The 14,573-nt window shown below is 36.7% G+C and overlaps 2 protein-coding genes across 4 annotated transcripts in view; one reads left to right on the top strand and one right to left on the bottom strand.

The window, feature by feature from the left end:
• Positions 1–14,573, top strand: part of LOC140170204 (uncharacterized) — a 66,956-nt gene that overhangs the window by 31,212 nt on the left and 21,171 nt on the right.
• Positions 2,577–12,695, bottom strand: LOC140170203 (uncharacterized). 3 transcript variants are annotated; one of them, XM_072193535.1, is made up of 5 exons: positions 12,195–12,695; positions 7,784–7,928; positions 6,685–6,727; positions 5,195–5,259; positions 2,577–3,358 (listed from the first exon to the last, which is right to left on the bottom strand). In XM_072193535.1, exons 3-5 carry the CDS (start codon positions 6,704–6,706, stop codon positions 2,930–2,932), a joined length of 516 nt encoding a protein of 171 aa, XP_072049636.1. In that variant the 5' UTR covers positions 6,707–6,727; positions 7,784–7,928; positions 12,195–12,695; the 3' UTR covers positions 2,577–2,929. The 3 variants fall into 3 exon arrangements, with proteins under 3 accessions (XP_072049636.1, XP_072049640.1, XP_072049637.1); XM_072193539.1 differs by lacking the exons at positions 6,685–6,727; positions 12,195–12,695 and having other exon boundaries at positions 7,784–8,408; XM_072193536.1 differs by lacking the exons at positions 7,784–7,928; positions 12,195–12,695 and having other exon boundaries at positions 6,685–6,786.

Genomic DNA, 14,573 nt, shown 5'->3' with positions numbered 1-14,573 from the left:
TTCTTATCCTGAAAGTACGGTCATATGTTCAGTAAACACTGCCACAGTAGATTTAATTTTGAACAGCCCTGTATTTTTTGAGAACCGGACTTCGATATTTTTCGTTTCGGAGGCTTCATTTTCCGTTAGCAATTGTTAACAAACTTTATGGGTATAGCTTTGGTTCATAATTCTTGGTTATTTCTTCACTTCTTCTTGATTCATAACAGTTGATATCTTAACTTGAAATGGGTAACAAAAATTAGTCGATTTGCAAGCTTTTAAAATTTGTATAAAATCTTGACTTCAAAGAGCCGATTTTCCGTGAACTTTTTGGAAGCCTCCGAAACAAACTGTTCAGCAAGCTTGGGCAAATATAAATGAAAGAGCTCATCCAATCTATTTATCAAAATGTAGCAAAGTAGATCCTCAAGTCACTTGTTTTTAAATCGTGGAGATATATATCACCGTTTGAAAATGGGACCCAATACAAACTTTCTGTTAACAATTGAAGCCTCCGAAACAAATGAAGCCTCCGAAACAACAATATTAAGATTAATTATCATCTATGCATATCTAAATTGGTGTGTTTCATACTGATATCTGCATTGTAATTGTTACTTGATATGTGCAGAATGTCATAAATTAAAAAAAATTTTGATATTATGGTTAATGTTTGAAAAATATACTGATACCCAAAAAAGCCTGTTTTGGAGGCTTCACATGCAAGTTAACACCATACTTAACAAATGGGTGAAAAAATTAACATGTGATAAATCTACAATATCTGCCACATAGAATCATTGATTCAATAAAAAATAGAAAATAACAGCTTAGATGATCCCAACAGTGTTGTTTTCAAAAAAACTACTTCTGCAATGTTTAACCATTGTTAACATGAAGAAAAAAAAAAAAAAAAATGACTTGCTGTGATAATTTAATTTTTGTCACAACTGAAATTCAATACTTAGAAGCAAAGCATGAAAATTGGTAATTGTGTATTTTTTCATGTCAACTTGTAGTATTTAGCCAAATATTTTACTTTTATGATCACCTGTGTTGTTAACTGAAGCCTCCGAAACACAAATCGCTTGAATTGCCAATTCTAAAAAATAACTGGGAGGTTCCTTTCATCAAGTAGTATTATTGTACATGAAGTTAGACATTCAAATTATTTTAGGAACCCAATTAAAACTTTAAAAATATGTTTAAGGTTGGGAAATTTCCATTGTAAATGACACTTGATGTTAAAAATTTTCAAAACTGCAATTACAAACATAGCAAACCATGGTATAAAATGTAACTTATATCTGTTGACTTACTTTGGAATGGGATTTCACATGTATTCCAGCTTTCATGTCGTAATTTTCTGAGCTTATGTAAAATACATTTTAACCAAAATGTTATGGAAATGTCAAATTTTTTATTAGAAATCAAAAGGTTTAAGCCTTGAAACCTTATTTTACTGGAATTTAAGTTGCTTCTATGCATGATTTCAGTAAACAGAAACATATTTAAGTGGTTTGAAATTTTGACCCTAAAATCAAAAGTTACACCCTTTACTGTGAAAATGACCATAATTGTTTTACCCCATTGCTATGGTAGTTAATCCGAGTATTATGTCACTTCGACAGCGAATAGTGTCCCCAATCATGAACCATTTTGACGTTGTAACATAACAAAATATGCTAATTAAGTATCTTATTTGCATTTGTCAGACATGAAAATTTTCAACGTTTTAGCTGATTTCAGCATTTTTTGTTACTGGTATTGTTTTCAGTGTTTTTTATCCTATTTCTGAATCAAATTCACAGAAAATGTTTTTAAAAAAACATGGTTTTCATGCCTGATTTGTGCAAGGACTTTCAATCAGCCCAAGCCACCTGTGATTTGGTAGTTCAATTCAAACAATATTGTCCGCTGCTCAAAATTTCACCACATTTGGACTACTTTGGAACTTGAGGGAAAAAACAGTAAATCAGCCCTTTTTTGTGTAATTTGTAAAAATTATTTAAATAAATTGAAGTCAATATTCAGTATTTCAAAACAATTTTGGATAGGATTTGTATAAAATTATACAATTTTAGTCAACAATTGAGTACAAATTCTTGCTGAAGTTAATTTCTTACCAGTTAAATTGTGGTCATAAGTGTTGGCCACAAGAAACATACATTGGCTGCAAAATTTGGCAGAACATATTTGGCAACCTGGGAGCCATCTGGCCATTAATGTTTTGCCAAATCCTTTTACAAATTAAGTGTACTACTAACCTTTCAGCACATATTATTTTTCACAAGGTCCTATGCACACGCTTGACATCGTCACGTCGCGCATGTAAAGGACTGTGCTTAAAACGATTTGGCAAAACATTTTTGAACTATCAGTGGACAAGAGATATATCGGTCACCAGCCTAAACAAAGCAGAGCCCTAGACATAATGGATATGACGTTCTCCATAGCTCTTGGATTTCTTTGGTTTGTGACAGCCATCAAAGGATACAAGAACCACTGTCCTAAGATGTACATTGGTTGTCCACATATTAAAGACAAATGTTTGGTTGCCATGGAAACTTGAAACAAATGGCTGATAGTCTTGCTTTTGAAGCACATTAAGCTCTAGTTGTGTTTTGTTTATTTAACCAATTTCTCCACCTCTTTACAGACATAAAATATGAAAACATTTCATCAATACAGGAGGTGCTTGCTAGGGCCTAAAAATCCGGGATTGCATCACTTTTACTTGGAAAACGTTGCCATAATGTATATTATCATTGTGCATTATTAATTTCAAGGTCCAGAGGCAAAGATGTTCATTTCAAGCTTTTATCTCAAATTGCTGCAAATATAATTCATGTCCAATTCAAATCCAATTCAGCATGTTAAAAAAATATTCATGTCTATAATTTTGCTAAGTTCTAACTGTAGAATGCATTCAGATTTAGACATTTCATTAGCTGTCCATTGAATCAAACAAAACTGCAAAAGCCCGCTTAGAGTCCTGCCGAGACTCCTGCTCAGAGTCCTGGCCAGAGTCCATCTCCTGAGAGCCCTGCAAAGTCTTTTGATCAGAGTCCATCTCCTGATGAGAACCCTGCGGAGACTCCTGGTCATAGTTAGTCACCTTAGAGCTGTGCCGAGAGCTCTGCTCAGAGTCTGTCACCTGCGAGCTGTGCCGAGAGCTCTGCTTAGAGTCTGTCACTTGAGAGCCATGCCGAGAGCTCTGCTGAGAGTCTGTCACCTGCGAGCTGTGCCGAGAGCTCTGCTCAGAGTCCTGAGAGCCATGCTGAGAGTTCTGGTCAGTGTCCATCAGCCAAAAGCCGCCATGCTGATAGCCTTGCTCTGAGTTCATTGACTGAGAGCTCTGCTCTGAGTCTGTTGTCTGAAAGAAAGAGGGAAGTGCAGATTAGACCATAATACCAGGAATTCTCAAATAAAGTATCTGAAGCTCCACTTTTAGATAATAGAATTGCTCAAGCACCACTATCCTATCGAGTGAGTGTAGCGAGCGAATCTTCGCGGTGTGGGTTTCAGGGGCCTGGTTAAGGGCTTGTGGGGGGGGGTTGTCGACTCCGTCGAGGGGCGGAGCCTCCTGAAGCTCATGGGTTTTATGCATTGTAAATGTCCTATATATATATATTGCTATTTTGTGAGGTATCTTTACTCTGGCTCTTTTTAGGATTTTTTAATTAATTTATTTGTTTTTGCATGCAGTCAAGCGCCACTTGGCTTGTGTCTATTCTTTGGTAAAGTTGCATCAATTTACCTAACAAAAATTGCAAACATCTTTAATTTCGAAGCAAGAGTCAAATAGAGATCGGTAATATTTGTGACATATCACCTCAAGCGTATCCAACGCAAGTTTTTAAACTTTATTTAGGCCTATACGTTTTGTGTTATTCGCCATTGGATGTTGTGTCATATTTTCCCTGTTTTTAATATCACACAGAATAGGGATTTTGGGAAAGAATACATTAACCCTAACACACGGCCCTGCTTTATGCTATCGGAAATTAAAGAAGAAACAAAAAAGGAGAGAATGTGAACTAAGAAGTCACTTGGCACCCCCAGTATTCGAACCTTAGACCCCTGCATGCCAAGCACACACACAATCACGGACCAGTACCTACACTGGTTATGCTGCCGCGGGCAGCGATTCCGTAAGCAAATAGCACTTGGGGTGATTGCGTCATCGCAGACCCTAGGATTCACGCATGCGCAGTGCTTTTCATCGTGGTATTTTGTGGTATTTATGGGTGTTACGGTTAACATAAGCTTCAATCTGGAAAAATACATGTTATTTAACACTAACACCCAACCCTGATTTTTGCTATCAAGTTAACAAAAAGGAGAGAAGATGAACAAAGAAGACACTTGGCACCCCCGGGATTCAAACTTTAGACCCCCCCACATGCCAAGCACATGATCACCGACCTGTAGCTACACAGGTTACACTGCCCCGGGCACCGATTCGGTGAGCATATATCACTAAAGTGATTACGGCATTGCAGACCCTGGGATTCACGCACATGACGCATGCGTAGTGGTTTTCATTATGGTATTTATGGGTGTTACTAGGGTTAATGGTGTGTTTGGATTTACTGGTTCCTGTTATTTGTTTGTAACAAGCTATTTATCATATGGACTCATTAAGCAAAATGCTCTAGCTTGAACACAACGACAACTGTAGTTCAGAGTGAACCATACTGATGTTATTACATTTGAAAAACAGCAAAAACAGCTTGTTTGTTTAAAACTATTGAAATAAAAACAAACCTGGGGAGGCCACTCAAATAAATGGTCTGTAAGCATGCGTGACCAACAAAACAAGTAAAAAGGGGTGTTTTTTAGACGAGATAAGTTACGCGCATGACGCATTTAGGGTCTAAAAAACACTTATTTTCAAGAATAAGGGTAGTTTTCTGAAACTGGGCAACTTGTTTAGGGTACCGTTTCAAATATTTGGTAAATTGCGAGTCCAAAAAGGGTACATTTGTTGCATTCTTACTAGCCAAAAACTCATTAGGGGGTAAATTCTATATTAAATTACCTTATCAAGGGGCTAAATTTGCTGATAGGGTAAAACTCGTTTAGGTGGTGTTTAAAAAAAAATTGGTCACGCATGTGTACACTATCAATGTCATACTTGAGTGGGCCCCCTGGGAAAAAAATAACCCTAACGCCCTCATTTACTCTACACATGGAAAAACTAACTTACTGGATAGTCAATTACTACATCATCATCATCACTTTCCATGTCCTGAGTCATCAATACTGTTTTATCTGGAATGAACAAGTAGAAATTTTTTTTCCTGTTATGTCACTTAATGCCAGAATAAGGGAGACACATTCGCCCAAATTTGAGATTTCTTGATACTTATGAACACTATAAGATGTATTCTTTTACTTGAAACTGATAAAAATACAACTTGCTAATAGTTACTCGTATTTTTGCTTGATTTATTTCACTCTTTTCAACTCTAAAAAGTCACATGGCTCAAGACAGCTCAGTAAATTGGCGGGAAATAATGAGTCGGAAATGCGCGAATGCCAAATATTGTGATTATGCATGTGATTCGCGTCGCGTGACGCGACACCAACTCTGCGCGTATGTCCAACACAGTCAAGACGCATTCGGTATGTTGTTAACACCAGCAAATGTGGTGTAAATAAAACAAAAATTTGCAGTCAAAATGCCACTTAGATTTTTAAATTATTTTGTATTTTGGCGCACTAAAAGCAGACATTATAGATTCATTGGTGCAAAAAGATGCATATTAATTTTAGACCATGCACCAGATGCAGCTATATTACAAGCGTGAAAGTCTTACCATTTTAAAATATAAGGACGTTTTGTGTATAATTTGGACATTAAAACATTGATTTCTCAGAGTTCACTTTTGACAATAATTGCATGATTTTTGTGACAAGATAACTCTTTTGCACTGATTGTTTAGAGTGCATCAAAGTCTAGGGAAGATTTTCTCATTTTTTCAAAATATTTGTTTTAAACAAATATACACCATTATGTGCAATTTTTAGCTTAATTGCTTTTTTCACATGTTTTTTTTCAATATTTCGAAAAAGAGAAGAATTTCAAAAAAATATAAAAATACCTTCATGTCTCTTCTCCATGAAAAGCTAACTGATTTTTTGTACTTCGAACAGATTTTTTTAAAGTTGTCACAAAAAAATTGGGGTACTAAAAGTGAATTTTTGTGATTTTTTCAAATACTCAAGATTTTTGAAAAAAATCTGACATCACCATCCATGGGATTCCTTGACTAATTTCCTTTCCAAAAATGTATAGTTTTAAATACTTTGGACATACAATTCAGAAATAATGATGCTAGAAAAGGTCCATGTTCTCTCCCATTACTCTGGCCTTGATCGATGTTGTGTCCAGATTTAAACAAACAACACTCTAAGGGTGTGTGAAGTTCAAATGGAGCCTAATGTGTTCATTCTATTTAAAATTCATACTCCCTGTATATTTATGATATACTAGATTTCGCGGTTCTCGGGTCGGGCGCTTCTCGTGATAGGCCTATTTCTAATTACCCAAACCCGTTACCCATATACCTGCCCTGACTTTTTAAACTACTATGAAATGCGTCTCTCAATGATCAAGACCCAACTTGACACAACTTAATCAACTCTGTTTGTTTTATAGGTGTGATGCTTACTTCTGTAGTTCGGTAGGCTTACCCATAATCTGGAAACCCATCATTCGCCTCTTCCAAGCCCTGCCCTGTTACCACATTTAGAGAAACCGAAATTAGTATCTGGACGTGGATATAGGCTGTTACTAAAGTAATGAAATCAATTGCGAGAAAGCGTGAAGCATAAAAAGCGGTTATAGGCCTTACCACAACGGACAATTTTTATGTTAACCATTCTGGAGGATTCCGGAAATAGGCCTATATATGCACGTGTTTGGTGTGTGCACGTGTTCGGTATTGAAATGTTTGTTGAAAATAAGGCCTATAATTATTGGTTCGATGAGATGCACCTGTTAGTCACACTGTAATGCTTTTCCGATGCGCGCACTGTACTCCGCGCACACTCCCGTTGATACTCCGCGATAGCGCACCGCGAGCACGCGATAGTGCACCGCGTGAACGCGAACCGCGCGAACGCGATAGTGCACAGACGGACGGACACGCCGTTATTAGTATTAAGATGTACATTTATGAATGACACCTTCATAAACGCCTGTATGTGTGGAAGATATTTCCAAAATCTTTCACAGTGGTTCAACGGTGGACTCATAATCTGAGAGTTTGCTCGACGTGCATGGGTTCGATTCCCCGTCCCACCACCGTGTTGCGCCCTTGGGCAAGGCGCTTTGCCTCGCTTGCCTCACCCCACCCAGGTGCAATGGGAATTAGCTGTTAGGGGTAGTCACAGTCGTTGTACTGATGGACCCTGCGCCACTTGTAGGCTGCAAACATGGTTCCGAGGAACTTCCGACATATTCTAATGACGGCGGAATAAATGTAAAGCGCTTTGAGGCTGTTTACGCCATAAAGCGCTATATAAATTTCTACATTTATTTTTTATTTTATTTATTGGTAGTGTGTATTTTAAATCGAATAGCCCTATGAACAGTAATGTAAACCTGTACACTGTCAAGCTTTACAACTACCAGGAAGTAGTAAAAAAAGTGTCGCTTTACAAGTGAAGGAGCTTGTCTGCTGTGTTCAAATTGGTTGATATGTTGTACCCAAGACAAAATACAAATACATACGGGACATAGGGCAATTTGTCAGACAAGTTATTTGACATTTATAGATAAATTCCTTACCTTTGGCAGCCATTAATATGATATATGTAAATATGATCACAATGATTCATAATCTCCAAGCCAGATATGCAGAATTTCTACCAACTTCCAGTTTCACAACATGTAACATAGATTACGATGATACATGGTAAATGGATGCGCCATTCTTGTTGTTTACATGGTTGCATTGCATGGTGGGAAGGATAGACAAGAGTGGTGATTTATTAGTGATGGGCGGTATGGAATATCATTTCAAAATGTTATCTGTGTTTACAAATTGCGACTTTTGCAATTGAAATTCACCATGTTACATCACTGCTTGATGATTAAAATTCTCCGAAATTGTTGACAATAATTTATTTCATTAGTTTGGATCATAAAATACTCGTCCATGTGGGAGCTCATGGGAAAGTTGAATATGCATTTTGTTGTTTCCATGCATTGCCAAGTTAGAAGGATCAATAATTTTGAGACAAAATGTATTTCTATTTCAACAACCTTAAATAAATACAAAACCTTTTTAGTTTGTCACACCAAAGGTTTCACAAGTTCAGTGTAATGGACGGTGTAATCCTCAGCCTCAAGGGTACACTGCCATTTTAAAATCACAGACATGCATGTAGTAAATCTGCCATAACCTCTTAATTATTCTGGCAAGATACATGAAGAGAAAATATTACAGAATATAATAAAAAAATATTTTCGGAGGGGGGGGACCTTTTCATATATCAAGACCCCAAAAACGGATAAACCCCCCCCCCCCCCCGGGTGGTGTCAAAAAAAAAAAAAAAAAGTCAAGAATATAAATTTTCCCCACCAAGGGTGACATTATATTACTCATAAGACCCGGTCAATATTCATATGTTGGGCGCTTTTAACATCTGGAAATGCCAAGAAGGTATGACCCCCGGGTAGTGTCAAATGAAGAGAAAAAAGTAAAGAATATAATGAAAATATTTTCCCCACCTCATGAAACCTGGGTCAATATTTTGATTATGAAACAAAGTATCCCACCCCACCCCACCCCAACCCCATTATAATTGCAGCTTATAGCAATATAACACAATATGGAGGAAATTGTTTGTTTGCCCGAATATCTGCATAAGGCAAAAAAAAAAAGTTTGTCTCAAAAACATTTGGTCAGAAAGAAATGAGCGATGCATTTGTTATTTTTTGTGGGGGAAGCAATGTGCTAACACTGGATTTCCTTTTTTATTGCATTTTTGGCCCACTTTTTCTTTTCCGGCCTTTTTTGTTTGGCATCTTTGAAGCCAACTGTTAAAATTTAAAAAAAACTCTGATCACATAGGGCCATGCAGCAGTTACATTTTCACTTTTTTTGCCTAATATAGACATTGACATGTATTCCCTATACTTTGATCAGCTGGTAATCGGCTGTAATTATTAGGCTTTTACCACTACGCTGAAAAGTAGACCCACGTTAAGAGTGATATAGTTGATCTGCCTGGACTATATTTTGCATCTTAAAGAAAGTAGACGAAGTATAGGCCCGGTGTCGTCACTTAACTATGTGTACGCATGATCATTCCCAATTTCGCGAAAAAAGGGGTTATTTTTAAACTATGTTCGCGATGTTTAAAAAATAGGGTTGTTTTTGACGACGGTGTACTCGAAATTAAAAAATAGGGTATTTTTTTGTGAATCATGATAATGTTGAAATCCCAAGAAATTTTACCATTTCTCGCTCAATTTACTCCCGCATTTCACTTTTGTGAAACTTTTTTGCCTTCTTAATATCCCGGCCTAAATATTCATTGGGGACTTACCCAGTTTGGCCGCTGATTCCATGGGACTTTTTTCATCGGCTTTATTAATGACTCGCCCGGCCTCCGGAGCCTTGACAAACTGGGTACCCACAAACCGGGCCACAAACTCTTCGAAATGACACCTGATCATTTAAAGGAATGTTCCTTCTGAACCTTCTGAAGTTGTAGTCAGCAGAGCGAAAACCGCAAATCGTTAACTATTTGGTGACCGGCAAGCTAGAGGTTTTTCTTGAAAATATCTAAAGAGGGGGCTGATATAGTGGTTTGAGTGAGGGAATTTGTGGCAAATGACAGAGTTCGTAATTTTGGTCTGTCAGTTTATGTATTGGTCACATTCAAGCTTTATTTTACAAACAAAAACAAAAACAAAATCGGGAGGAAAGATTACATTGTTGATAACTGTATCATAAAAAACACATGATGCATCCTATTGGATGTATTTGTATATATTTTTCTGTTATTTTCCTCATTTATATATTAAAAGGACACCAGAGTTTTCCTCAGAAAAGACAATGAATCAGAACAAGTGTTTTTGTGTGTGTTCTTGAAATGTTAAAAAAGGGGTACTTTTGTAAAAGTGTACTTGAAATGCAAAAAATAGGGGTATTTTTAAAGGCTATTTTGTACCTGTTTTCGTGTAAAATAGGGGTAAAAAATTACGAAAATGTTCTTGAAACCGCGCAAAATAGGGGGTATTTTTGACTTGGGGACCGATCATGAGTTACGCCTTTGAATGTTAAGTGACGACACCGGGAGTATAGGACTTCAATTAATAATTTGTAATACTTCTGGCGAGATGTCACAAGACTATTTTCTCCAAATAAAATATTTTGGTATCAATCCGCGATGTTATAAGGCCCGCCAATTGCATGCTGATCAAAGCATAGTCCAGAATAATACAGCACTAATTTTTTGGGATTAAAAAAACATTATCCTGTTGTGCCAAGTGAAACATAGCTAAACTCTAATCCTTTAGTCCTAACTGGCAATAAAAGTCAAATTTTAATATTTGGCCAATGTTTGGAAATAAGGGCCAAAAACATGCGTTTTAGGGTGTTTTTCATATGCTGTGACAATCAAGCCAAAAGACTTGTACTAAGACTAATTTCAGTATATGCATTTTTGAAAAATATTTTGAAAAGACATGTTTCGTTCTTATAACCAACCATTTAATTTAAGTAACCCAAAAAAGTGAAAATTAGAGCAAAATTTTGGCATATACTCAAAATTTTGAATGTGATTTTTGTGACTCGATTGTCATTAAACATGCCAAAAATGCATGTTTTTGGCTCTTTTTTCAAGAAATTAGTAAAATAGTGAACTTTTTCTTTTATATCCAGTTAGGACTAAATGAATGATTAGGATTGAGCTGTTTCATTTGGCAGTACTTGATAATATTTTTTAATCCCCAAAAAATAGTACTGTATTTTTCTGGAATGGGGAGTAGGTACCAGGGAGCCTAGGGGAAAAGATAGTGATTTTACTGTGACCGGCACTTTCAGTTTCCTATATGCATTTGGATGAGAATTGTCTTGCGCACATTCTACATGTTTATAGAGCACATTTTCTTTATTATGATTAGTTATTTGACGTTGAATGTTCTACCAGGATGTTCTATTCTATATTGTTTAAATGGCAGAAGTGTCTTTTGCCCATAGTTAGGTTTTTCATAGAAAAATGGTGTGTGCTCTACTTGGTTTCAGAGAAGAACGGCAGTCCCTTGATCTGATTGACGTGAGCACCCTGTTAATGAGCGACATACTCAGAACTTTGTGTTCCCTTCATTAGCGCTGCTCTGCGCCGATCATCGTTTTGATGCGTAATCGGCCATTCAGATTACGCGGTCTGTTAATTGTTATGATTGTCAGACGATTGAATTGGCCAATCAGAACCCCGCTTCCATGTTTACGCATCACTGTATAGTAATTCGTACTGAGTACCACATACTATTCTATGTTATGCATTCGTCAATTGCAGTCCCGGCTCCTGGGTACCCGGGGCACTACGGGGACCTAGCCGGGACATGGCGGGGAACTCGTCAGCAATTTCCGCCCGCTTAGCCGGGAAGATTTCGCAGTACTCTCGTGGAGTCGGAGGAGCCGGGGTGGGGGCCCGGGAACTTGTCGGGTACTTCGGCAGAGACTCGTGAATCGGCAAAAAATTTCGTTGCTGTGGTATAAATGATTTTTTTTTAACGTCGCGACCGACGACCATACACCATTCTATGTAGGCAATGTGCTGCTGAAAATAGTGCCGTGATTCGTGAAGATGGAAACTTGCGAGAAAGTTCGCTTTATTCTTTTATTTACTCAATGAACTTGTCCTTTTAATATATAAATATGCGTGATATATCAGTTTGAAATATACTCACTTGAATAATCCAAAGTAGTGGAATTTATATTCAAAATTGGCGATTTTTTTCAATCTGTCATTTGGATTTCATCCCGGGGGGGGGGTACTCAGTACAAATGGCCATACGGGGATGTGCCGCAAACATGGGTCGCATTTTCGGCCGCTTGGTATATCAATGACCCTTATTTTTCCGTTTTTGTGGTATACGCATGGGTAGTAAGTTAAAATTGGTATTCAAATGGGGTCTAAATCAGATTTTGGTATATCAATGGGTCGAAAATCTTTAAACTCACTTGCATAAATTTCATGAAAATAAATTGTCTGATCGTCTCCAAATAAGGTACATCGCTATCCAAATAAGGCAAATCAGAACCATAAATTCAGAGCTGGGCAAATCAATTGATAGTCCGATTAGCAAACGTTGAGTTGTCATTGCAAACAGATGGCGACATTCTTCCGGTGTAGTATATGCGAGCCCAGCACTACTTCTGTTTACCCCGGCCAGTTTTGATAAATCACTGAAATTAATCGGTATCGAAGTTGCAACAGCAATTTTTTCATCGCTGTTTTTTAAGTCAGTTTTGCCTCTCAGAACTCGGGATCGCAAAACTAAAGTAAATTAACTGCCGATTTTCAATGCATCGAATCATATAAATAGGTTTTTTTAACAATCGGGTAAGTTTTTAGTGTAAAGTTGAGTATTATTTTTGGTGCCGAATTCAGCTGACATGACACGATCGATGTGCATGGGTCAAATTGATGTTGTTTTGGTTCGATAATTCAATGATAATTGCAATTGCATTGAACAAATATTAAAATCGTTTAAAATGTCATTAAATCATGAGTAGAAAGAAAAAAGGTACCGTAAAAAAAAATATAAATAAAAAAAAAATTTCTTCTATTGATTTTTTATTTTTTAATATTTTTCCGTTCTTCTTTCACCATGCAGGGTACAAATTTTATGATTGCTCATCCAATTTTTTTCAAAGACATCTTCCGTCAATCGACTTACTTGCATGAACCAAAGGCCATGATGAGCGGGGGGGGACACTGGCTGCGCCACTGTTTCGTGGTTTTTGTATGTTGTTAAATAAAATATAAATAAGTGCAAGAATCATCTTTTCCTACACAATACTTGTTACAAACTAGGCTAGATATCGGCCCCTACAAGACAAACGAACATAAATTGGGAAACTGAGAAAACAAAACAACAATAAATATATTTTGGATTTGTATGAGTTCATTACTAAATAAGGGCGGTGCAACAATTGTGTACTGCTGGGTGGTGAATTCTCAAAATGTTCTGCCAAAAATCGCTCCCCCCCTTTTGGCCTGCCAAAAATCTTTGCCCCTATAATTCACCACCGGGGTACACATAATTAACGCCCTAACAAACAAAATAATAATAATCAATAAATGATAGACCTTGATAAATAGAATAAAAAATACAAAATACAGTAAACAAGAAATTAAAAACGTGATCTGAAATTTTTTTACGGTATTCTAAAAGTATAGTGGTATAGGGGAGAGTGGGGTAAGTTGAGCCACTTTTTACATTTACTTTCACTACGCTCAAATAAATAAAGCAGGACCCAAATGCAGTGTTGCAAATGAAACATATGTATGTTTACTTGGTTATGATACCACAAAATTGTAATCAATATTTTGCACTTTCGCACAGTGAGACGCCAAAATCATTCAACGGTGGGGTAAGTTGAGCCAGTCGCGGGGGCAAGTTGAGCCCGCCATAGAAATGCACAGTATATGCCATAGCTGTGAAATTCAATTTTGCCTTTTTTTTAATTGTTGTTTTCAGGTATTTATTTCGAAAAAAAATAGTTTGATATAGAAGTAGTTTGATCTAAATATTGCATACAAGTAATTTCTGACAAGATTTTACTTTGAATAAAAAAATTTGGGAAATTTCTGCAGGTTTTTCCTATGCTCAACTTACCCCATGTCCTGTGGCTCAACTTACCCCATGTGACCCTTTTTGTCAACAACCAAGCTTCGCCACCTGACTAAAACTTGTTACAGTTTTAAATAGTTTTCTAAAATAGCTCAAGCGAGAGTAGCGGAATGACGATCGGAATGACAAAGGTATTTATTCCTATATTTAGGTAATTTCTAAAAAGTTTCAACATTGAGGATAACTCATAATTTGCTGAATTAGGCAACTTTGATGTGCAAGCTGTTGAATTTGGCAACTTTATCACAAAAACATGGCTACTTTACCTGTAAATAAGGATTTCAATGTGAAAATAATTGTGTTACTTGTATTCAAGAATTTTTAACATATGAAATGCCATTGATTACTTTCTTTTACTTTTTATGCATATTAAAGCATGATTCCCCTATACATTAGGTGGAAAGTTTTCAGATTTGTGATAGATATTGTTAAGGGGGTACTACACCCCTCGATAAATTTGTGTATATTTTTGCATTTTTCTCAAAAACTAAAATTACACTGGTAACAAAAGTTATGTAAATTATTGGGGCAAGGAATCCAATTACTACACTGGAATTTCAGTGACCCAAGGCAAGCGGTTCGTTATTTATGATAAGAAATAAGGTACCGCTAGGATGTACCTCATTTCCTATCATATATGCGGAACCGCTTGTCTTGAGTCACTGAAATTTCAGTGTAGTAACTGGATTCCTTGCCCCAATAA

This window comes from Amphiura filiformis, chromosome 14, assembly GCF_039555335.1.
Source record: "Amphiura filiformis chromosome 14, Afil_fr2py, whole genome shotgun sequence".
NCBI lineage: Eukaryota > Metazoa > Echinodermata > Ophiuroidea > Amphilepidida > Amphiuridae > Amphiura > Amphiura filiformis.
The sequence above is the reverse complement of the archived record's forward strand: the minus strand, read 5'-3'. Positions and strand labels throughout refer to the sequence as shown.

What these genes read in the sequence shown, in the direction of transcription:
- LOC140170203 (XM_072193535.1), bottom strand. Translation starts at nt 6,706, where the DNA reads ATGATGGGTTTCCAGATTATGG. An exon ending in GATGGGTTTCCAGATTATGG is followed by an intron (nt 5,260 to 6,684) that starts GTAAGCCTACCG and finishes TGTTCATTCCAG; the next exon opens with ATAAAACAGTATTGATGACT. An exon ending in ATGTAGTAATTGACTATCCA is followed by an intron (nt 3,359 to 5,194) that starts GTAAGTTAGTTT and finishes TCTTTCTTTCAG; the next exon opens with ACAACAGACTCAGAGCAGAG.